A 25,581-nucleotide genomic window follows, 5' to 3' on the forward strand; every position below is an offset into this window, starting at 1 on the left:
ACAAGCAGATTGGCAGAATCATCACTCACTCTCTCGCCTGCTAAGAATGCGTGAAAATTCTTTTCCTCAGCCGGTTTCATCAAACAAAGACCACTGTGGTTTTTGTAAGTATGTTTCTATTAAAATGTATTGGAAATTGATGAGATATTTTAGGATTTTAAATGTTTAGATGTATCCTTCTCTTAGAGAAGTTAGTTTGTTAGCAGATAACAAAGGACTGTTAATCAATTCATATTTTTAACTTTGCAATTCTGTATGTATCAATTGAGAATATCTTATAATAAAACTGTGCAGTCTTACTCTCAATAAGTTTTAGATCCTAGACACTCATTTAGGAAGTCTTAAATGACAAGGATCCACGACCGATAGGGGTGGGGGTTTAGTCATAAGTGCCTTTTTCAAACATACACAGCCCATTAAAAAGTAACTGAAATCCTATTTAATTGTTTGGGACACAGAAAAGTAGCCTCTCCTCATGAGAGCTATTTGGAGTCTTACCAGAGACACAGATTTCCTTCTTTTGGTGGCTTAGCCTGAAATAGGTTAGTATGATAGTCCCTTTGGATCCGGAATACCTAAACCGCTCACAAGATGTCCATTTTTTTTCTCAACCGAAGATTCTACCGCACCTTGGTTGTCAGAGCCCTCGATTGTGTCTGCCACATTTCCCGCACTTCTGCTCTCACCCCTTACCATCCCTCCTAGAACTGCAATACGATTGCCCTTGTCCTAATTTTCCATGTAGATTATTTCCCTCCACTTTCAGCATGATACCACCACCAAATATATCTTCCCTTTCCCTCCCAGGAGTCGAAAGGGACCAATCTCTCTGTGATCCACACCTCAGTCATCCCAACACCTTAACTACTTCCTACAGCACCTTTCCATGCAAACAGAGAAGACTACCATAATACCAGTACCAAAGAAGAACAAGGTAGTGTGCCTCAACGACTACCGGCCGGTGGCCCTTACATCTATTATCATGAAATGCTTTGAGTGGCTAGTCATGAGAAGGATCAACGCCTGCCTCCCAGACGGTCTCGATCCATTGCCTATCACGGCAACCGGTCCACAGCAGATGCTATCTCTCTGGCTCGAGAATCAACACTCGAATGCCTTGACAACAAGGACACCTACGTGAGACTGCTGTTCACAAGACTACAGCTCCGCCTTCAACACCATTACCCTGATGAGACTTATAACCAAACTCTGCAATCTTGGACTTGACCCCTCCCTGTGCAGCTGGATCCTTGACTGCCTCACCAACAGACTGCAATCTGTCAAGATTGGCAACAGCACCTCCTCTACAATAGTCCTCAACACCGGGGCCCCGCAAGGATGTGTGCTCAGTCCTCTACTGTACTCTCTATACACACACGACTGTGTGGGAAGATTTAACTCCAACTCAATCTATAAGTTTGCGGATGATACGACTGTGGTGGGTCATATCTCAAACAACGACGATTCAGACTACAGAAGGGAGACAGATCACTTGGCTGCATGGTGTGCCGTAAACAACCTCTCTCTAAATGTCGGAAAGAGCAAGGAATTGATCATCGACTTCAGGAAGCGTAGCACGACCCCCGTCGTCGTCTGCATCAATGGCTCGGAAGTGGAGATGGTAAGCTCTTGGGGAAGGTCACCATCACCAACAGTCTGTCCTCGTCCACTAACATTGATGGAACAGTCAAGAAAGCCTAACAACGTCTCTACTTCCTACAGAAGTTAAAGAAATTCGGCATGTCTGCATCGACTCTCACAAACGTCTACAGCTGTGCCATAGAGAGTATCCTATCCGGCTGCATCACAGCTTGGTATGGCAACTGCTCGGCCCAAGATCACAAGGAACTGCAGAGTGTAGTGAACTCAGCCCAACGCATCACACAAGCTTGCCACCCTCACATTGATTCTGTATCCACGTCCCTCTGCCTCAGGAAGGCAAACAGCATTTTCAGAGACCCCTCCCACCTAGGCTTTGCCTTCTTCCAGACCCTTCCATCAGGCAGAAGGTACAGTCTGAAGACCCGTACATCCAGACATAGGAACAGCTTCTTCGCACAGCTACTAGACTCAACGACTCTCCCTCGGACTGATCTGTTCCCTAGAAGAACACTATTCACAACACCCTATGCTGCTCTTGCTCATGTATTTGCTTTGTTTGGTCCTTGTTCCGCACTGCAACCAATCACTGTTTGTCAATGTATCATTTGTCAATGTACTCTGTTGATTATTCTTTTTTGTCTACCATGTATGTACTGTGTACGTTCCCTTGGCCGCAGAAAAATACTTTTCACTGTACTTCGGTACATGTGACAATAAATTAAAATCAGGTAACACCTGCCTTTTTACCTCCTCTCTCCTCACCATCCACGGTCTCAAACATTCCTTCCAGATGAAGCAGTGATTTACACATCCTTCTTTCAGTTTAGACCACAGTTGGCCTCCTCTACATAGGAGGTGCCCAAACACAGACCGGGTGACCGCTTTGCGGAACACCTCTGTTCTCACACTGATATTTTGGTCTTTGGCCTACTGTACTGTCCCAGTTACGACTTTCAATTAGATACTTTAGAGCCTATGGACTCAACATTAAGCTCAAAATCTCAGCACCCATTTTATTTCCTTTTCTTTGCTTCTTCTAGGTTTTTCCTCTTTCCGTTAACAGCACACCTGCTCGAGGCACATCTTTAAGTTTCCTTTCTTGCCCCAAATCCATTCCCTTTGGCCCTGGAAGACTAGCCATTCCGTAATTCAGTGTCTCCTGTCTTCCATCCGATCACGGGCCTCCTTTCCTTTTATCCTTGCCCCACTCCCCCCTCAGTCAAAACCTGTCACATCTCTAACTTTTTCCAGTGCAGACCAAAGGTGGCGGAGCTGGAATTTTAACTTAGCTTCTCCAACACTGATGTTGACAACAACCTGCTGAGTATTCCCAGCATTTTCTGTTTTAGGTCGCATTTCTAGCAACCGCAGTATTCTCCTTTTGGCAAAATTATAGTTGTTGCTGTACATTCGCCATGAGAGAAAGGGCTTTTTTTAAAGTTACAAAGCCAGGGCTCAGAGTGCGGGTCAGGGGCGAACCCCTAACCCAGCTCCAAAAAACGAATTCAAATTGAATCCAATTCATGGTCCCCACAAGAGAGACATACCAGATCTGAACCAAAGGCTCAATCTACATTACACTTGATCTTAGTCAAAAGGCCGAGAAGCGAGAAAGAGCTAGGCTATGTGCATCTGACCGCCGCCTGACACTCACCGGCACTTTCGCCGTCGCCGCTTTTTAAAGGAGACTCTTTTTTCTGAAAATACCGCCGGAAGTGATCATCCAATGGGGATTGTTCTCGTGTCCGTCGCCCTTTAGGTTCCCGGAAGCTGGGCTTCGGCGCCAATCGTCCGGGTGGATTCCCTTCCGGGTCTCCCCCCTTTTAAAAAAAAACTTTACAGCAGAGTGGACAGGAATAGCGAATTGAGCTTGAAGACACGTTTCTGGCGGATCGGTCAGTGTTAACATCCTCAACAGTTGGCGGGGTCCCGGAGGATGTTTGCGGGATGTTGGGGAGCGGCCTTGGGGCCGGTCGAGGCCTCGGTGGAGCGGAGCCTGTAAACTCTAATATCCGGTCCTTCACTGTTAGTCACTTGTTAAAGTGCAGGGTTGCAGCTGGAGGGTGGGAAGCAGAGCCACCCACTCGGCTCGGGGGAACGATTTGGGCATTTACATTGGAGATTATTACACTTCGATTTAAGTGTGGGGCACAGTGAAAAATAGTCAATGAGGTAATCAGGGATGCACAGGACTAGTTGTGTGAAATATCCAGATGGTTGCAACTCTGGGAGAGGAAACGTACTTTGAAAAAATTGATGTGGAGATGCCGGCGTTGGACTGGGGTGAGCATAGTAAGAAGTTTTACAACACCAGGTTAAAGTCCAACAGGTTTGTTTCGATGTCACTAGCTTTCGGAGCGCTGCTCCTTCCTCAGGTGATTGAAGAGGTATGTTCCAGAAACATATTCAGCAGTCAAGGGCATTCAGCCTCTGATCTCCGGGTAAGCGTTCTCCAAGGTGGCCTTCAGGCCGCGCAACAACGCAGAATCGCCGAGCAGAAACTTATAGCCAAGTTCCGCACACATGAGTGCGGCCTCAACCGGGACCTGGGATTCATGTTGCATTACATTCATCCCCCACCATCTGGCCTGCAAAATCCTACCAACTGTCCTGGCTTGACACAATTCACATCTCTTTAACCTGGGGTTGCCCCATCTCTGGATCTGTAAAGATTTAATCACCTGCTAATGGTCGCATTCCAAGCATTGTCTGGCATCTTTGAATCTGTCTATATATATGTTTCTGGAACATACCTCTTCATTCACCTGAGGAAGGAGCAGCGCTCCGAAAGCTAGTGACATCGAAACAAACCTGTTGGACTTTAACCTGGTGTTGTAAAACTTCTTACTGTGCTCACTCCAGTCCAACGCCGGCATCTCCACATCATGGCTACCATCTACACCACAAACTGCCGGCTCAAAGTGGAGAGGATCTCCAGGAAGATCGCGCATATAGACACTGACATTAAGTTTCTACAAAGATGCAAGAAAGCAGACAAGATCCCGAAAGGGCTACAGATCACAAACCCACTCAAGTCGACCTACAAACAGACACAGACTACGCTGAGAGACTCTGTCGTCGCACCTCTCTCACACTCCTCAACCACCTCGTACGCCAGCTCTACAGCAGACGACGCAACCTGGAAACCAAGATAGAGGCCATATTCTCAACTTGCGCTCAGGACGCAGCAGACCAGCTGCGGAACACCGCCAAACAGATGAGACAACAATACTATGCCACCTATATGCATACCAAGAACAGGAAGCTTGAGAAACTCGGCATCACCACCAGCAGCAACCTAGCCACCCCCGGTACCACAGTAGAAAACAATACAGGGAAATCTATTGTCAACTTGTCAGACGACACCCTTCAACCAGACAAAATCGAAGTCCTCAGCAGAGGGCTCAATTTCTGCACCACCACCAAAATGGACCCCATCAGTCTCGCGGCAGACACGGAGGAATTCATCAGGCGAATGAGGCTCCGGGAATTCTTCCACAGACCCCAAGAGGCCAACAGCGAACCCAAGCAGACTATCAATGAACCGGAACAGCAGACCGAGAGATCTGCGGTACGGCAACCGAAGAGGAAAGAGGACCCCTCCGGAAGGCCGCTGCCCTAGACTCGACATGTATGCTCAAGCCGTCAGGAGTCGCGTCAATGCCAGATTCATCAGTCGCATTCACAAGACAGCCCCGAACGTCACCCAAGCACAACGCAATGCCATCCGCTCTCGAGACCAACCGCAGCATCGTCAACAAACCAGCAGACAAAGGAGGGGCCACTGTCATACTGAACAGAACGGACTACTGCAAAGAAGTATACCGACAACTGAACACTACAGACAGTTACCCGCAGATCCGACCAAGGAACACATCCGCCAACTTAACAGACTGATTAAGACTTTGGATCCAGGTCTTCAGAGCACCCTACGTGCTCTCATCCCACGTACTCCCCGCATTGGAGATCCCTACTGCCTCCCGAAAATACACAAGGCCAACACACCAGGCCGTCCTATCGTTTCAGGCAATGGGACCCTGTGTGAGAACCTCTCTGGCTACATCGAGGGCATCTTGAAACCCATCGTACAAGGTACGCCCAGCTTCTGTCGCGACACGACGGACTTCCTACAGAAACTCAACAGCCATGGACCAGTTGAACTAGGAACATTCCTCGTCACAATGGACGTCTCGGCACTCTATACCAGCATCCCCCATGACGACGGCATCGCTGCAACTGCCTCAGTACTCAACACCGACAACTGCCAATCTCCAGATGCAATTCTGCAACTCATCTGCTTCATTCTGGATCACAACGTCTTCACCTTCGACAAGTTCTTCATCCAGACGCACGGAACAGCCATGGGGACCAAATTCGCACCCCAATACGCCAACATCTTCATGCACAAGTTTGAACAGGACCTACTCACCGCACAGGACCTTCAACCGACGTTATACACCAGATACATCGATGACATTTTTTTCCTTTGGACCCACGGCGAAGAATCACTGAAACGACTACTTAGCGCACAGGACCTTCAACCGACGTTATACACTTTGAAAAAATTGGCACAGAAGAGAAAAAGATGGGAAAATACCGACACGGTGAATGAAACCGAGAAGTTGCGATCTTGGGCGGGATTCTCTGAAAACTGGCGCGATGCCTGGGACTCGGTGCCAAAAACGGCGCGGATCACTCCGGCGTCGGCCCCCCCCCCCCCCAAACAACGCACATTCTCCGGCCCCAAATGGGCTAGCAGTGGCTTGACGCCATTCGCGATGGCGTCGCCCAACGTGGATGGTGACGCTGCACGGCATGACGGCTCAAAAGACGCGCCCCCCCACCCCGGAAGACCCGACAAGATGGCCGCCCACCGCAGCCCCGAAGTTCCAGGACCGCGACATCGAGGCGCTCCTGGACGCAGTGGAGGAGAGGAGGGAGTCCCTGTCCCCCGGACACAGCCGCAGGGTCGCTCCATGCCTCAGCCGTCGTCTGTGGAGGGAGGTGGCAGAGGCCGTCAGTGCTGTGGCTCTGACACCACGGACAGACACCCAGTGCCACAAGAAGGTGAACGATCTTGTCAGGGTGAGTCCCCCCCCACCTCCCTGCCCGATGTGCGGCACACCCCCAGACGAAACCAACCCTAACCTCTGCACTATACGCGCAACCGATGGCATGCATTCATATACCTGTCTAACACTTGACCTTTACCCCTGCCACCCATCCGCCCCCCACAGGAGGAGCGCGCACACAACAATAGGGAGCATGAGAGGACTGGAGGGGGCCCAGCTGATGAGAGGCCACTCACCGTACATGAGGAAAGGACCCTGGAACTGGCTGGCGGACCTGAGGACCGGGAGGTTGACGATGCAGAGGTCGGGAGCCCACCGACAGCCCGTCCCCATATCCCCCCTCCCCCATATCCCCCCCTCCCCCATATCACCTGATCACCGCCTGTGTGTCTAACCATGCATGCTTCATTGTGTATTGCAGGAACAAACGTCGAGGCATCCATCCCCGCAGATGCCGACCGCCCACAGGATGCCTCAGGGCGGCCACGGGATACGGAGATACCCGGACTCTCTGGCACGCAACGCCCGCAGGATGCCCCAGGGTGACCATGGGATACGGAGTGACCCGGACCCTCTGGCATGCGACACCCGCAGGATGCCCCACGGCGACCACTGGATACGGAGAGACCCGGACCCTCTGGCACGCGACGCCCGCAGGATGCCCCACAGCGACCACGGAAGACGGAGAGACCTGGAGCAATAGGGGGGCAGCCATAGGCCCCCGTCGCAGCCGAGCCACGAAACCACTACCCAGGACAGCCCTACCCAGGAAACTGAAATACAGGACAGTGACTCAGAGTGGATGGGTGGAGACGAACCGCCACCCCAAAGTGCCATGGACTCAAGAGTTGGACGATGCGCCCGACTCAACGCCACTGCTGTCTCCAACACCCTCCACCATCGCAGAGACACTCCCCTCGGTTGGGCACTTTAGTGATGAGGCATCTGGTACACTCACTGGTGTGCACAACACAGCCGTCCCGGTACAGCAGGTGGAGGTAGGAGCAGCAGAGGGGCCGGGAGGTCGGAGGGCATCCTGGCGCAAGCGAACATTTGCTGCGCAGCTGGATCCCGGGTTCCTGGAGTTACCACACCAACCCATAGCCCCGATGCAACCACCGAACCTGGGACGAGCGAAGAGGGTGACGGTTGGCTTGCAGCGGCTGCAGCCGCAGGTGGAGGAGTGCACCCGCGTCCAGGAGCTGGGAGTGGTGCCGGTCATGCGTGCCACCCAGGCCGAGACCGCACGGGTGGCGTCCGCGGTGAAGGCAATGGGTGCGACGGTGTCAGACATGGGGAGCAGTATGCGAGGCCTGGGGCTTTCCGTGCAGGCGGCGTCTGTGGCCCAGGACATGGCTGCCCTCTCACAGGAGGCCATGATCCAGCGGCAGATGGCAGAGGCGCTCAACGCCGTGGCCCTGTCTCAGCAGGCCATGGCCCAGTCTCAGCAGGCCATGGCCCAGTCTCAGCAGGCCATCGCTGAGGGCATCGGCGCCATTGCCCATGTGCTAGCCCGCATCGCACAGTCACAGACAGGGATGCCCAACTCCCTGAGCTCCATACCTGCAGACCCTTGTCGATACGAGCACGGGCCCACAGGACTGGCAGCGCCAGGTGTCGGAGGGACATCGGATGGCCGGTCCGTTCGCACCCCTGACCCATGTAGAGGCCTGGGGGCAATTGGGCACCCCGAGGGAGGAGGAGTTGCTGGCGCCCGTCCCTGATGCCCCTGTAGGGGAGGTCCAGGAACACTGCAGCAACTCGGACTCTTTCCCCCCCCCCCCCCCCCTTCCGTTCCAGGTGCATCGGGTGGGCAACGGGCAGGACAGGCTGGCAGCTTGCCATCCCAGTCGCCCGGGCCGCAGCCTGGCCCAAAGGGATCCCGAGTCAGAGGGCAGGAATCGCAGGAGTCTACCTCCAGTTCTGCTGTACCGTCTGGGGAATCACCTAGACGTAGTTAAAGGGCCCGTAAGGCCAAACAATTAGACACTGAGTAACTTGGCACTGGTGCAGGGCACAGACGAGTTTCAGGGGCTAGGGCACGTGTATGCACTTTTTGTTATTAAAATCACTTTAACGCCTACAGAAGCTGCCTTTGTGCTCTGTCCGAAGCGTGCGGGGGTGTCATGTACGTTGAGCGCCAGTGTGTGTGTGAGGGGTGGTCTTACATCAGCCTCAGGTGAGTCTGCCGCCGTCCCCTGGGCCGCCCTCACCATCCCCCCCCCGGGCAGAGGACGGTTCCGTGCGCTGCAGTGTCACAGCCGCATGCAGGGATGGTGGTACTGTGGCCATGGGTCAGACATCGTCCACCGATGTGGAGCCAGGAGCTCATCGCAGGGCGGGTTGTCATCATCCTCCATGGCCTGCAATAGACACGCTTCCACCGGCGCCCGTGAGAGCCCGGCCGTCGTGCCGCAGGTGGATCTGCAATGGAGGAGTGGTGTGCATGCAGGTGGGGTGGGTGTGGTTGGGGGGGGGGGGTTGAGGGTGCTGGGTGGGTGGATGGGTGGGGGTGTGAGGGTGCTGGATGGGTGGGGGGGTGAGGGTGTTCGGGTGTTGCCATGCTGTGCAGTATGTGGCCATACTCGCCGATTCCCACGCCCCCCCTAGTCAGTGAAGCGAGCGGCTATCAGCCTGTCCCGTGCCCGCTGGCCCAGCCGGTAATGGTGGACAGCCACCCGCCCATGTCTAGCCCGTCTGCCCTGACCATTGCCCCATCCCCCTCATCTGGGAAGGACTGCGCCTCTTCCTGCTGCTCCTCCACTCCGCCCTCCTCTGCCTGCGGAACATCGCCCCTCTGCTGTGCTATGTTGTGCAGGACACAGCACACCACAATGATGCGGCCGACCCTATCTGATGTATACTGGAGGGCGCCCCCAGAGAGGTTCAGGCACCTGAAACGCATTTTGAGCACGCCAAAGCACCTCTCTATCACGACCCTTGTCGCTGCATGGGCATCATTGTAGCTGTTCTCCGCGTCATTCTGTGGCCTCCGTATAGGCGTCATCAGCCACGACCGCCGGGGTAACCCCTGTCGCCCAGCAACCAGCCTCAGCCGGGGGTGGCGTCCCTTGTACATGCGGGGGATGTAAGACCGCGACAACATGTATGAGTCATGTACACTTCCCGGGTACCGGGCGCAGACGTGCAGGATAATCATGCGGTGATCGCAGACCAGCTGGATGTTCATGGAATAGGTCCCCTTCCTATTGGTGAACACGGCCCTGTTATCTGCAGGTGGCCGCACGGCGACGTGCATCCCATAGATCGCGCCCTGGACCATGGGAGAGAGGCCCACGGCCGGGCATCCTGGCTGGCCCGGTCCACAGGGAAGCGGCTGTAGCGGTCCGCAATGGCATATAGGGCGTCTGTCACTGCCCGGATGCACCGGTGCACCGATGTCTGCGTGATGCCGGACAGGTCCCCACCTGGCGTCTGGAATGACCCCGTGGCATAAAAGTTCAGGGCCACCGTAACCTTGACGGACACGGGGTGAGGGAGTGTCCCCCCCAGTGCCACGCGGTGCCGGGTGTGCCAGCAGGTGGCAGATGTGTGCCACGGTTTCCCAGGTCATCCGGAGTCTCCTGCATTCCCGGTCCGTGAGGTCCTAGTGCGACAACCGGGGCCGGTACACATGGGGCCTCCTCGGGTGCCTCCATTGCCATGGCGCCGCGACGTCCCCCACCCCCTCCTCGTGTTCCTCCTCCACTACGTGCACCCCCTGCTCCTCCTCCTCGTCCTGTCGGGCGGGTGTCCCTCCAGCCTGGGCGGCTGCCACCTGTCCCTCTGCGGCATGCTCCTCTGCGGCAGCATCACCGCCTCTGGCACGCATCTCCTCCTCCTCCTCCAGGGCAACCTGGAGAATAGCGGCTGTCACCACGGCGGCCAACATCGCTGGCTGATCAGAAAACATGACGGCCTGCAGGGGGAACGACGACATGTCACCATTGCCCGTACCCCCCCCAGCCAGGTGGCATGGGCTGCATGGGCACGACTGTTGGAGGATGGCACCTGGCTAGGCGGACAAACTCCCTTGCCCACTCACACCCCTCCCCGGCACTCAACCCCCCCCCCCCCCCCGCCCCCCGTACCTGGCAATCACCCCCCCCCCCCCCCCCCCCCCCCCGGTACCCGGCACTCATCCCCCCGCCCCCCTCGCCGGCACTCTTTCGTCCCCCCTCCCTCCTGGTCCCGGCACTCAACCCCCGACCCTGGCACCCCCCCCCCCCCCGGCACTCATCCCCGTCCCCCTCGCTGGCACTCACCCCCCCCCCCCCCTCTCCCGGCACTCACCCCCGTCGCCGGCACTCACACCCCCCCCCCCCCCCACCGATTCTCCGACCCGGCAGGGGGGGTCGGAGAATCCCGCCTCTGGCCACACACATTCCTTCACTCACTGCTGAGCATTCAATTATGGCGGAGCACCAACCAACGAAGGAAGTTGAATATATGTAACCAAATGGTAGAAGTTGCAGATAGTTGTGCTAAAACGGTTGAGAATGCACACAAAATTGATCCCTATTAAAGGTAGATTATCGAAGAAAGACCAGTAAATATGGGGCCTTTCAATCAACTAAAGAGCTTTTTTTTATTTCATCATGGGATGTGGCATTGTTAGCAAGGCTATCATTTGCCCTAGCTGCTAATCAAATGGGATGCTATGCCCTGGGTGGCATTGAACTTCTTAAGTGTTATTGATAGTGGTAAAGCATTGAGGATTTAAGAAGTGTGTTAGTGCAGAATGCCCAGGCTCTGACTTGCTCTTATAGCCAAAGTGTTTTAAATGGCTCACCTGGTTCATTTTAAGGTCAGTGGTGACCCCCAGGATGTTGATGGTGGGTATTTAAGTTGTGGTAATTCCATTGAAAGCCAAGGGAAGGTGGTTAGATCTAATTTATTAAAAGTGACCATTACCTGGTGTTTGTGTGGCATGAATGTTAGTTGCTACTTATCAGCCCACATATGAATGTTGCCCGGGTCTTGCTGCATGTGGGCACAGACTACATCGTTATCTGAGGAATAGACAGTGGAACTAAACACTGCAATCACCAGCAAGCATCCCCATTTCTGACTTGTAAGATGGAAGGGAGGTCATTGAAGCAGCGGAAGATGGTCACGCCGAGAACACTGCCAGATAGAACACTGCCAGATAATTGTATGCTAATTTAGCTTAATTGTCGGCAGGTTGTGCGCATTAAGATGGGTCTGTGGCAGGTGGTGAGGGAACAAACAAGAAGGAAAAACCTATTTGACCTCATTCTCACCAGTCTACCTGTTGCAGGTGCATCTCTACATGGCAGTGTCGGTAGGAGTGACCACCGCACAGTCCTTGTGGAGACAAAGTCTCATCTTCACATTGAGGATACCCTCCATCGTGTTGAGTGACACTATCACCGTTCTAAATGGGATAGATTTTGAACAGAAGTAGCAATTTAAAACTGGGCATTAAGGCTCTGTGGACCACCAGAAACAGCAGAATTATATACAACCATAATCTGTAATCTCATGGCCTGGCATATCCTCCACCCTACCTTAACCATGAAGCTGGGGAATCAACCCTGGTTCAATGAAGAGTGCAACATGAGGCATATCTGAAAATGTGGTGTCATCCTGATGAAAGATAGAAAATAGAAGCAGGAGAAGGCCATCGGCTCTTCATGCCTGTTCCGCCATTCATTATGATCATGGCTGATCGTCAAGTTCAATACCCTGATCCTGCCTTTCTCCCCCATATCCCTTGATCCCTTTAGCCCAAGAGCTATATCTAATTCCTTCTTGAAATTACACAACATTTTGGCCTCAACTACTTTCTGTGGTAGTGAATTTCACAGATTCACCATTCTCTGGGTGAAGAAATTTCTCCTCACCTCAGTCCTAAAAGGTTTACTCCTTATCCTCAAACTATGACCCTAGTTCTGGACTCCCCCCATCATCGGGAACATACTTTCTGAATCTACCCTGTCTAATCTTGTTCGAATTTTTTGTGTTTCTGTGAGATCCCCTCTCCTGAACTCCAATGAATATAATCCTAACCGACTTAGTCTCTCCTCATATAACAGTCCCGCCATCCCAGGAATCAGCCTTGTAAACCTTTGCTGCACTGCTTCTTTAGCAAGAACATCCTTCCTCATATAAGGACACCGGAACCACACACAATACTCCAGGTGTGACCTCACCAATGCCCTCTATGAATACAGTAATTCTATTCCTATACTCAAATCCTCTCGCTATGAAGGCCAACATAGCATTTGCCTCTTTACTACCTGCTGTACCTGCGCGCTTACTTTAAGTGACTGATGCACGAGGACACCAAGGTCTCGCTGAGTATTCACCTCTCAATTTACACCCATTCAAATAATAATCTGCCTTCCTACTTTTGTAACCGAAGCAGATAACCTCACATTTATCCATGTTATACTGCATCTGCCATGCATGTGCCCACTCACTTAGCCTGTCCAAATCCCACTGAATCATCTGCATCCTCCTCACACCTCACCCTCCCACCCAACTTTGTATCATCTGCAAATTTGGAGATAATGCATTTAGTTCCCTCGTCCAAATCATTAATATATAATGCGAACAGTTGAGGTCTGTCTTGGATTACTCCATTCGGACGCAATGTAATTAAAAGAACAATGACAGACGTTTGTCTACTCTACTTTATTGATAAGAATAATATGATATAAGAATATAACATAAGAATAATATAAGATAAGAATACAACACATATCTCTCGCCCATCAGCTCGTTGGGAACTCCGGTGTCGAAGGCAGCTTCGAGATTCGGCTCCTGACACCTGTCTCGACTCAGGTCCGAGGTGAAGTCCAATGAATGAGCAGAAGGGCCTGATATTTATAAGTCTAGAAAGGCAAAAGGAGATGCTAATGGGACAAGTAAAGAAACAAAAGATGGATCGAGAGAAGGTTCAAACCGAAAGGAGAATCACAATCAACAGCTGTCATCCAAACACAAAATAAAAAGAAACAGGTTACAATTTGAAATTATTGGATCCAAAGTCGAGTCCATAAATCCATCAGACATAGGAGCAGAATTAGGCTATTCGGCCCATCGAGTGTGTTTCTCATCCCCATTCTCCTGCCTTCTCCCCATAACCCCTGATTCCCTTGTTAATCAAGGACCGATCTGTTTCTATCTTAAAGACTCTCCATGACTTTGCCTCCATAGCCTTCTACATCAAAGAGTTTCACAAACTCACCACCTTCTCGCTGAAGAAATTCCACCTCTTCTGTTTCATCCCTTCAGTCCGAGTTGTGCCCTTGGGTTCTAGTTTCTCCTGCAAGTGGAAACATCCTCTTCACGTCCACTCTATCCAGGCCTCTCAGTATTCTGTTAGATTCAATGAGATCCCCCCTCATCCTTCTAAACTCCATTGAGTACAGACCCGGAGTCCTCAACTGCTCCTCATATAAGTCCTTCATTCCGGGGATCATTCTTGTGAACCTCCTTGAGTCCCGAGATTGGAAAGTACAGCGGACAAAGAGATCAGTGGGAGTGGGGCAGAGCATTAAAATGAGAGTTTTTGAAGCTGCTGATCTTTGACACCTGAAAGGAGGAAGAAAAGTTAATTGAGTATCCCTCTCCCACTCTATTCTTGGTCTCTTATAGTATTCCAATGAAGCTCATCATTGGCTTGAGGGATAGCCCTCATCTTTTACAGGTATTTTACAGTCTTACATACTTAACATTGTGATCAGCAATTTCAGATCTGAACTTCTCTTTCCATTTTTTGTGGATTTGTGTTTTGCTTATGTCATGATTCTGTTTTTCCAATTTTCACCTTCTCTAGACAGCACGGTGGCACAGTGGTTCGCACAGCTGCCGCACAGTGCCAGGGACCCGGGTTCAATTTCGGCCTTGGATGACTGTCTGTGTGGATGACTGTCTGTGTGGGTGCTCCAGTTTCCTCCCACAGTCCACACGTGCTGTTAGGTGGATTGGCCATGTAGTGTCCAGAAATGTGCAGGTTACGGAGATAAGGTGGAGGAGTGGGCCTGGATAGAGTGCTCTTTCGAAGGATCAGTGCAGACCTGATGGGCTGAACGGCCTCCTTCTAATTTTTTATTTAATTTTAATAATCTTTATTGCCACAATTAGGCTTACATTAACACTGCAATGAAGTAACTGTGAAAAGCCCCGAGTCGCCACATTCTGACGCCTATTCAGGTACACAGAGGGAGAATTCAGAATATCCAAATTACCTAACAGCACGTCTTTCAGGACTTGTGGGAGGAAACCGGAGCACCTGGAGGAAACCCATGCAGACATGGGGAGAACGTGCAGACTCCGCACAGACAGTGACCCAAGCCGGGAATCGAACCTGGGACCCTGGAGCTGTGAAGCAATAGTGCTACCGTGCTGCCCCACTATTCTGCACTATAGATTCTATGAAAAATAATATTTTGTTTCTTTGCTTCTCCTATTATTACTCCCTTTGACCTTGCACTGTGATCCCGTTCTACCATTTAACCTCACCTGTCTTCCACTCTATCGCAGACCTTCCCTTTGGCTGAGATGGTAAACTGTTGCCTTGGTTGCATGCTTAAATGGACATCAAACAAAGACAATGCAACTATTCAAATAAAATCAGGAAACTTTCCTGGTGTCCTGACAAGTATTTATGCTTGAAACAACACTACCATTACCAAGAGGGAAAATTTGTTTTTGATCGCAGTGCTACTTGTCAGACTCATAGGATCTTGCTGTGCGTAAATTGGCTGCTGCACATGCTTCCATGATAACAGCAACTAAACGTCAAAGTGAATTTCTTTGAGTCATCCTCTGGATACTGAAGGTGTTACATTAATGGAAGTTCTTCATTCCAAATTTAAATTTATTGAACATTAGCTGGTCCCAAGTGGTATAAATATGAATAGATAGTAACCTTTATTATTTTCACAAGTAGGCTTACATTAACACCGCAATGAAGTTACTGTGAAAATCCCCTAGTTGCCACACTTTGGCGCCAGTTCGGGTCCACAGAGGGAGAATTCAGAATGTCCAATTCACCCAGCAGCATAGGTAATGGACAATGTTCTTAAAAAACATCTTATTTGGGATGTGGGTATCACTGGCTCGGTCAGCATTTATTGCCCATCCCTAATTGCTATTTAGTGGCTTGCTGTTTCAGAGGGTTTTTAAGAGTCAACCACATTGCTAAGAGTCTGGAGTCACACATAGACCAGACCAGGTAAGGATGACAGATTTCCTTCCTTCATGTACATTTATGAACCAGATGGGTTTTTAACAACAAGCAATCTGTTAGACTTTTAATTCCAAATTTTTATTGAATTTAAATTGAATTTGAAATCTGTTGTGGTGGGATTTGAACCTGGGCCCCAGAGTATTACACTGGGTTTCTACATTACTAGTCCAGTGACAACACCACTACACCACAGCCTCCCCATATGCCACAGTGATTGTTTATTTTTCTCATCAATTTTGCAAATAGTATGAACTAACTTATTGCTTTAAGAGTCAATGTGCCAAGGTAGTCCTTATACCTCAAAGACATGTGCAAATAATGCTGAAAAACAGAAGACTATAGCAGATTATGAAGAACTGTCTTTATCCCTGAGACAGATATTTGGACATTATTCCAGATGATTTAAGGATGTGGTTACTTGATCATGGGCAGTGAGACAACATGGTGATCATTGCACAGTCTGAAGAGCCTAGATTGCCGTATTAGTGAAGGCCAGACACTGTCTGATGGAAGAATCACATGGTGAGCCAGCTCCTGAGCTTGTCGTGAAGAGGTAGTTAAGTATGCATCAGAGATTTCAGGATAATGAGCTCATTCTTTTTAAACATGGTGAGTTAGGCCACTGGGCAGCACGGTGAGGCAGTGGTTAGCACTGTTGCTTCACAGTGCCAGGGTCCCACGTTCGATTCCTGGCTTAGATCACTGTTTGTGCGGCGTCTGCACGTTCTCCCTGTGCCTGTGTGGGTTTCCTCCGGGTGCTCCGGTTTCCTCCCACAAGTCCCGAAAGATATGCTGTTAGGTGAATTGATCATTCTGAATTCTCCGACTGTACCCGAACAGGCGCCGGAATGTGGTGACTAGGGGTTGTCACAGTAACTTCATTGCAGTGTTAATGTAAGCCTACTTGTGACACGAATAAAGATTATTATTATTAGGAAAACCACTGCTGGTCTCTTAGAAGCCTAGTGATGCAAACAGGGCCTCTGTGATAACCTGCATGGGACAAGTTGGCCAATTATGCAGTGACTAAGACAAGTGTAAGAGAGTTGTGAGACACTGGCTGGTCCTTTGCAATAGTAATAATAGTAATCTTTATTAGTGTCACAAGTAGGCTTACATTAACACTACAATGAAGTTACTGTGAAAGCCCCATAGTCGCCACACTCCGGCGTCGGTTCGGGTACACAGAGGGAGAATTCAGAATGCTCAATTCACCTAACAGCACGTCTTTTGGGACTTGTGGGAGGAAACCGGAGCACCCGGAGGAAACCCACGCAGACACAGGGTGAATGTGCAGACTCCGCACAGACAGTGACCCAAGCTGGGAATCGAACCCAGGTCCCTGGCGCTGTGAAGCAAGTCGAACCACCGTGCAACTGCCGCCTGCCTGGTAAATGACTGCATTACATAAAAGCAATGTTGCCTACCTTTGGGGGTGATGGATGATTATCAAAGAATTTACAGTGTAGAAGGAGGCCATTCGGCCCATCGGGTCTGCACCGGCTCTTGGAAAGAGCACCCTACCCAAGGTCAACACCTCCACCCCATCCCCATAACCCAGTAACCCCACCCAACACTAAGGGCAATTTATCATGGCCAATCCACCTAACCTGCACATCTTTGGACTGTGGGAGGAAACCGGAGCACCCGGAGGAAACCCACGCACACACTGGGAGGATGTGCAGACTCCGCACAGACAGTGGCCCAAGCCGGAATTGATCATAGAAGTACGTGTGGCCAGATACTGGCGAAAATATTTCAGTCACATGGGTCACAGAAGTGTCCAGAGCATCCATTTACTTAGTAGGAAATGTAGATACTAGAGATCCTGTGGCTCAGTAGGTAGTAGCTTTGCAGGTTCAGGTCCCACTTCAGGACTTGATGGCCAAGGAAGATACGTTCATAACGTGACCAAACAGGTTGGGTATTAACGTGTAAATCCTTCCAACATAGGCCAGTGGCAGACAGTAAGAGTGGGAGAAATTCCTGGTCATCCATGTGGTGGGAAGAAATTGGAGCCTCAACCATTATTATTCACAGCTTCAGAACTACGACATGAAAAGTGTATATTGCCAGGGACCATGGACCTGCCATCAGGCAGAGAACTCAAGAAGAAGATGTAGATACCAAGGAGATTATGAATAAGCAAAGATCAAGGCAGTTCAGTGCAGCCTCAGGCTTTGATAGTCTAGTGCAGTCAGTTGCAGAATTTGTTAAACAGGTTGCACAATGGCGCCTAACTAATTGTGGCCAAGTGAATTCCAGAGTGCTAAGTTAATTCAAAATAAGGGATGGCAGCTGGCCAAAATATTATACAAATTTGCCAGGTAGTGACACAAGGGATTGGAGGAGGTTCAGCTCGTCGCGAGCACAGGAAAACACTTTTTTCTCATTTCACAAACTGAATTCAAAAGGCAATCACACTGATACATGTGCATTTAGCCATCTATGAGAATTTTCGGGTATTCTGGTAGCAGGTCTGCACCATATCACATGATAAAGAAATAGCTTTTAAGTCTTTGATCTGCTCAAGGTGGTGGGGTGGGGAGTGGGATACACGAGGACTTAGCAAAGCTTTAGTTGACCATGGGTACCTTGTGTAGCTGGTGCAGGAAGGCAGAGGAGCACATTTTGGAAGTAAAGAGCAACATTCAGCCATTCTCCAAGGATGAAGCTGCAGATACACAGTGGATTGGCAGAGGAACAGCAACAGCAATTAAAGGCCCACCCAACTATAGGTGCAACATGCAAAGAGTCGCCCACCACTAGACACAGTGGTATTGCATCTCTGACAGCTTGCAGGTTCCCTAAGTTGAGAAAAATTAACAGTCAAGTTGGCGTTGAGTTGAGTACATGTGCTTTCTCAGCAGGCTGTAGGGTGGAAATAGATCACATGTTAGAGCAGACAAAATCACTTTAACCTCCTATTCGGCTTCAGTTTGCAGATGATGCTTGGATGTGCACTCATTCAGAAACTGAGCTCCAGGTCATTGTTGACTCCTTCCCCAAAGCATATGAAAAAAATGGGTCCTCTACCAAACACCTGGAAAACTAAAGTACTCGCCAATCGACTCCCACAGCACAACATCTCTCCTTGTCGATTAAGATCAATGGTGAGATCCTGGAAAATGTGGACCATTTTCTGTACCTTGGGAGACAAGGCAAATGTAGACAATGGAAACCTTCATTGCTCCAATGTGCCAGCTCAGCCTTCGGTTGACCGAGGAAAAGAAATTAGTATTTGAGGACCAAGATCCATGGTTTTCCAGGCAACAGTGATCCTCAGTCCTATATGCTTCAGACACTTTAACAACTTGCATCAGGCACCTTAAAGAACTGGAGAAGTACCGCCAGTGGTGTCTTTGCAAGATCCCCCAAATCTCGTAGCAAGAAAGGAGGCTTATTTAGCCTGATTAGGCGGCACAGCTAATGTTTGTTGCACCGATTCCACGTTAGTCCACACTTCCTGTGACCATCTTAGTTGGGAAAGCTCTTGTCGAGGAAGTGGAGGAAAGTACTGTCCTTCCAGCACACAGCTCCTGGTGACACCACACTGGAAACAATGCAACAATTAAAGATTTTAGAAGTTTTAAAAAGCACCATTCATTGGTACTGAATGCACCTCAACTGAGAAGGTAATTATGATAGATCCACATTTATAAATATGCTTTATACAAATTTATAGTTACTTTCGCATACAATGCTTCTACCTCCAATTTTGTTTTGAATGCTTTTTGCTTTAACATAAATACGACTCATTGCTGAATCCTGTGATTTATTATTTAATTTTTGTATCGCAAGGAAACAGCTAAGCGATTATGTATCTGTGAAGATGCAAAAATGAATGGCCAAGAAAACATCGTTCAGCGGAACCCCTGATAGTCTTTAGGCATCTCAATATATACTCTTACCTGCCACCTTCAAGCATGCAATCTCCTGGTAAAGCAGAAAATCTGGGACACGGGCGGCACGGTGGTGCAGTGGCTAGCACTGCTGCCTCATGGCATCGAGGTCCCAGGTTCGATCCCGGCCCTGGGTCACTGTTCGTGTGGAGTTTGCACATTCTCCCCGCGTTTGCGTGGGTTTTGCCCCCACAACCCAAAGATAGCACAGTAAGTATATTGGCTAAATTGCCCCTTAATTGGAAAAAATGAATGGGTACTCTAAATTTATATAAAAAACAAGAAAATCTGGGACATTGGGGGAGAAAATCTGTAAAATACATAAAAAAAGAAAGTGTGTATTTACATAACATTTTTCACACTTTAAAGATGTCCAAAACACTTCATAGTTAAAGAAATATTTTTAATTATAGTCAATGTTTTGATATAGGCAAATACAGAAACAATGTATGCACAACACAGTTTCGTAAACAGGTCCATGACCATTCTGTTTCTTTTTAAGTGATTTTGGTTGAGGGATTATATAACCAGAAGAGCAGGAAGACTTCCCAGTTCCTGTTCAAATAGATAAAAGCAAATTACTGCGGATGCTGGAATCTGAAACAAAAACAGAAAATACTGGACAATCTCAGCAACATCCGTGGAGAGAAAAGGGAGCTAACGTTTCGAGTCTGGGTGACTATTTGTCAACGCCCTTGAAAAAGAACCTTGGAATCTGTTATGTCAGTGTGGCGCAATACAAACCATCTGCAATCTTCCTGTTAATTACTGTCTTACTGAGCCTTCTTCCTTTTGCATTCTTTTTTCCTGCCAGTTAGACATACAAAACCACCACATTTTGTTAGTAAAACACCATCTGCTGCCTGTCAGTTACAGACCTCTCCCCCACCCCCCACCCCCATATCCATTAAGTTGCAGTTTTACTATTGTGTCAGCTGTACTCGTTCTAATGCTCAGTTACATATTCCTGATGTTTACACAATGCTTCCTTCTTCTTTGATGACGCCCCAGCTCCTGTCACTTCCACTTCGTCACTTCATTCGGACAGTTACAGGCCTCTTTCAAGCTACAGACTCTGTCCCCCAGCCAGACTCCCCTCCCACTCATCCGTTAAAATTCACCCCACCAAAAGACAGTCAGATTCCCTTTCCCTCCCACCAGACTCCATTCAGTGTCGTGTTATTCACCCTGGGGTAACATGAACTGCAACAGGATGCAGTTGTACTGGAAAGCAGACACCAAACTTAGACGTTGGTTCAATACGATTTATTGAACTTCTGTAACAGTGCACACAGCTTGCTGTGGGTTGACACTCTACTACTCGAAGTGTGTGAAATATAACTAACTAGACCAGACTAGCTCTGAGCCACGTGTAGAAGGTGCTAACTGATATAAACACCCTGACTGTCAATACAGTTGTCACCAGTGAAAAGAGGCGGAGTGCTGATGCCTCGTGTGTTTTATAGTGGGAAACCCCCCTCTAGTGTTCTGTCTGGTGATTGGTTGTGTTCTGTGCTGTGGGTTGATTGGCTGTATTGGGTGTCTGTCACTGCCTGTCTATCTCATTATGTGCATGAGTGCATATCATGACATTCAGATACCACATCCCCATCACTCAGACTCCCCTCCCCATCACTCAGACTCCCCTCCCCATCACTCAGACTCCCCTCACCATCACTCAGTCTCCCCTCCCCATCACTCAGACTCCCCTCACCATCACTCAGACTCCCCTCACCATCACTCAGACTCCCCTCCCCATCACTCAGTCTCCCCTCCCCATCACTCAGACTCCCCTCACCATCACTCAGACTCCCCTCACCATCACTCAGACTCCCCTCCCCATCACTCAGTCTCCCCTCCCCATCACTCAGACTCCCCTCCCCATCACTCAGACTCTCCTCCCCATCACTCAGACTCCCCTCCCCATCACTCAAACTCCCCTCCCCATCACTCAGACTCCCCTCACCATCACTCAAACTCCTCTCACCATCACTCAGACTCCCCTCCCCATCACTCAAACTCCCCTCCCCATCACTCAGACTCCCCTCTCCATCACTCAGATTCCCCTCCACATCACTCAGACTCCCCTCACCATCACTCAGACTCCCCTTCCCATCACTCAAACTCCCCTCCCCATCACTCAGACTCCCCTCTCCATCACTCAGATTCCCCTCCACATCACTCAGACTCCCCTCCCCATCACTCAGACTCCCCTCCACATCACCCAGACTCCCCTCCCCATCACTCAGACTCCCCCATCACTCAGACTCCCCTCCCCATCACTCAGACTCCCCTCCCCATCACTCAGATTCCCCTCCCCATCACTCAGACTCCCCTCCCCATCACTCAGACTCCCCTCCCCATCACTCAGATTCCCCTCCCCATCACTCAGACTCCCCTCCCCATCACTTAGACCCTCCTACCCATCACTCAGACTCCCCTCCACATCACTCAGACTCCCCTCCACATCACTCAGATGCCCATTCCCCATCACTCAGATGCCCCTCCCCATCACTCAGACTCCCCTCCCCATCACTCAGACTCCCCTCCCCATCATTCAGACTCCCCATGACTCAGAATTCCCTCCCCATCACTCAGACTCCACTCCCCATCATTCAGACTCCCCATCACTCAGACTCCCCTCCCCATCACTCAGACTCTCCTCCTCATTACTCAGAATCTCCTCCCCCATCACTCAGACTCTCCTCCCCATCACTCAGACTCCCTTCCCCATCACTCAGACTCCCCTCGCTATCACTCAGGCTCCCCTCCACTATCACTCAGACTCCCCTCCCCATCACTCAAACTCTCATCCCCATCACTCACTCGCCCCATCACTCAGACTCCCCATCACCCAGACATCCCCATCACTCAGACACCCCTCCCCATCACTCAAACTCCCCTCCCCATCACTCAGACTCCCCTCCGTATCATTCAGACTCCCCTCCCCATCATTCAGACGCCCCTCCCCATCACTCAGACTCCCCTCCCAATCACTCAGACTCCCCCCATCACTCAGACTACCACCCCATCACTCAGGCTCCCACTCATCACTCAGACTTCCCTCCCCATCACTCAGACTCCCCTCCCCATCACTAGGACTCCCCTCCCAATCACTCAGACTCCCCTCCCCATCACACAGACCCCCCCCCCCATCACACTGACTCCCCACCCCATCACTCAGACTCCCCTCCCCATCACTCAGACTCCCCTCCCCATCACTCTGACTCCCCTCCCCTCATCACTCAGACTCACTCGCCATCACTCAGGCTCCCCTCCACCATCACTCAGACTCCCCTCCCCATCACTGAAACTCCCCTCCCCATCACTCACTCTCCCCATCACTCAGACTCCCTATCACTCAAACTCCCCCATCACTCAGACTCCCCATCACTCAGACTCCCCTCCCCATCACTCACACAACCCTCCCCATCACTCAGACTCCCCTCCTCATCACTCAGACTCCCCTCTCCATCACTCAGATGCCCCTCCCCCATCACTCAGATGCCCATTCCCCATCACTCAGACGCCCCTCCCCATCACTCAGACTCCCCTCCCCATCATTCAGACTCCCCATGACTCACGGCTTCCCTCCCCATCACTCAGACTCCCCTCCGCATCATTCGGACTCCCCATCACTCAGACTACCCTCCTCATCACTCAGAATCTCCTCCCCCATCACTCAGACTCTCCTCCCCCATCACTCAGACTCCCCTCCCCATCACTCAGACTCCCCCCGCCATCACTCAGGTTCCCCTCCACTATCACTCAGACTCCCCTCCCCATCACTCAAACTCTCCTCCCCATCACTCACTCGCCCATCACTCAGACTCCCCATCACTCAGACACCCCCATCACTCCGACACCCCTCCCCATCACTCAAACTCCCCTCCCCATCACTCAGACTCCCCTCCCCATCACTCAAACTCTCCTCCCCATCACTCACTCGCCCATCACTCAGACTCCCCATCACTCAGACACCCCCATCACTCCGACACCCCTCCCCATCACTCAAACTCCCCTCCCCATCACTCAGACTCCCCTCCCCATCATTCAGACGCCCCTCCCCATCACTCAGACTCCCCTCCCCATCACTCTGACTCCCCTCCCCTCATCACTCAGACACCCCTCGCCATCACTCAGGCTCCCCTCCACCATCACTGAGACTCCCCTCCCCATCACTCAAACTCCCCTCCCCATCACTCACCCCATCACTCAGACTCCCCATCACTCAGACACCCCCATCACTCCGACACCCCTCCCCATCACTCAAACTCCCCTCCCCATCACTCGGACTCCCCTCCCCATCATTCAGACGCCCCTCCCCATCACTCAGACTCCCCTCCCCATCACTCTGACTCCCCTCCCCTCATCACTCAGACACCCCTCGCCATCACTCAGGCTCCCCTCCACCATCACTGAGACTCCCCTCCCCATCACTCAGACTCCCCTCCCCATCACTCACACAACCCTCCCCATCACTCAGACTCCCCTCCTCATCACTCAGACTCCCCTCTCCATCACTCAGATGCCCCTCCCCCATCACTCAGATGCCCATTCCCCATCACTCAGACGCCCCTCCCCATCACTCAGACTCTCCTCCCCATCATTCAGACTCCCCTCCCCATCACTCAGACTCCCCTCCCCGTCACTCAGACTCTCCTCCCCATCATTCAGACTCCCCTCCCCAGCACTCAGATTCCCCTCCCCGGTTAGGTGGATTGGCCATGATAAATTGCCCTTAGTGTCCAAAATTGCCCTTAGTGTTGGGTGGGGTTACTGGGTTATGGTGATAGGGTGGAGGTATTGACCTTGGGTAGGGTGCTCTTTCCAAGAGTCGGTGTAGACTCGATGGGCCGAATGGCCTCCTTCTGCACTGTAAATTCTATGATAATCTATGATAATCACTCAGACTCTCCTGCCCATCACTCAGACTCTCCTCCCCCAACACTCAGACTCTCCTCCCCATCACTCAGACTCCCCTCCCCATCACTCAGACACTCCTCCCCCAACACTCAGACTCTCCTCCCCATCACTCAGACTCCCCTCCCCATCACTCAGACTCTCCTCCCCCAACACTCAGACTCTCCTCCCCATCACTCAAACTCCCCTCCCCATCACTCAAACTCCCCTCCCCATCACTCAGACTCCCCTCCCCATCACTCAAACTCCCCTCCCCATCACTCAGACTCCCCTCCCCATCACTCAGACTCCCCTCCCCATCACTCAGACTCTCCTCCCCCAACACTCAGACTCTCCTCCCCATCACTCAGACTCCCCTCCCCATCACTCAGACTCTCTTCCCCCAACACTCAGACTCTCCTCTCTCTATTAATTATTCGTCAGATTCCTCAGCTTGTCAATTCGACGCCTTCCTTTCTTGCTCCGATCTCCTCTCCCTGTCAGTCAGGCCCCGCCCTCTGTCAGTCAGGCTCCTCCCCTTCTGTCAAGCCCCGCCCCAAGCTCCTCCCCCTGTCAGCCAGGCCTCCCCTTTCAGACAGGCCACTCCCCCTTCCCGTCCGGCCCCGCCCCCTGTCAGGCTCCTCCCCCTGTCAGTCAGGCCCCTCCACCTGTCAGTCAGGCCCCTCCCCTGTCCGCCGGGCCCCTCCCCCTGTCAGTCAGGCCCCTCCCCTGTCCGCCGGGCCCCTCCCCCTGTCAGTCAGGCCCCTCCCCTGTCCGCCGGGCCCCTCCCCCTGTCAGTCAGGCCCCTCCCCTGTCAGTCGGGCACTGCCCCTGTCAGTTAGGCCCCTCCCCTGTCAGTCGGGCACTGCCCCTGCCAATC

At 51.3% G+C, this 25,581-nt stretch overlaps 2 protein-coding genes and 1 long non-coding RNA gene across 3 annotated transcripts in view; 1 reads left to right on the forward strand and 2 right to left on the reverse strand.

Moving 5' to 3' along the window:
* ddias (DNA damage-induced apoptosis suppressor) overlaps nucleotides 1-3,338 on the reverse strand; it is a 45,536-nt gene extending 42,198 nt beyond the window's left edge. The window contains exon 1 of the mRNA XM_072476547.1: nucleotides 3,257-3,338. The gene's annotated coding sequence lies outside the window, so the exon portion shown is untranslated. The remainder of the gene's footprint in view (nucleotides 1-3,256) is intronic.
* Nucleotides 3,339-4,448: 1,110 nt separating this feature from the next.
* On the forward strand, nucleotides 4,449-8,749 carry LOC140391738 (uncharacterized). Its single transcript, XM_072476548.1, has 2 exons — nucleotides 4,449-6,206; nucleotides 7,096-8,749. Exons 1-2 carry the CDS (start codon nucleotides 5,142-5,144, stop codon nucleotides 7,375-7,377), a joined length of 1,347 nt encoding a protein of 448 aa, XP_072332649.1. The 5' UTR covers nucleotides 4,449-5,141; the 3' UTR covers nucleotides 7,378-8,749.
* A 4,654-nt stretch (nucleotides 8,750-13,403) lies between these two features.
* Nucleotides 13,404-20,018, reverse strand: LOC140391739 (uncharacterized). The gene is made up of 3 exons (XR_011935162.1): nucleotides 19,809-20,018; nucleotides 13,891-14,237; nucleotides 13,404-13,534 (listed from the first exon to the last, which is right to left on the reverse strand). It is a non-coding gene; the product is annotated as an uncharacterized lncRNA (long non-coding RNA).
* Between the last annotated feature and the right edge of the window lie 5,563 nt (nucleotides 20,019-25,581).

The sequence above is a fragment of the Scyliorhinus torazame genome, chromosome 15 (genome assembly GCF_047496885.1).
Source record: "Scyliorhinus torazame isolate Kashiwa2021f chromosome 15, sScyTor2.1, whole genome shotgun sequence".
NCBI classification, from domain to species: Eukaryota; Metazoa; Chordata; class Chondrichthyes; order Carcharhiniformes; family Scyliorhinidae; genus Scyliorhinus; species Scyliorhinus torazame.

Bases quoted from the DNA above. Each gene is read 5' to 3' on its own strand.
- LOC140391738 (XM_072476548.1), top strand. From the start codon at position 5,142: ATGAACCGGAACAGCAGACCGAGAGATCTGCGGTACGGCAACCGAAGA. The intron at 6,207-7,095 runs GTGAATGAAACC...TGTGTATTGCAG, and splicing joins GATGGGAAAATACCGACACG to GAACAAACGTCGAGGCATCC.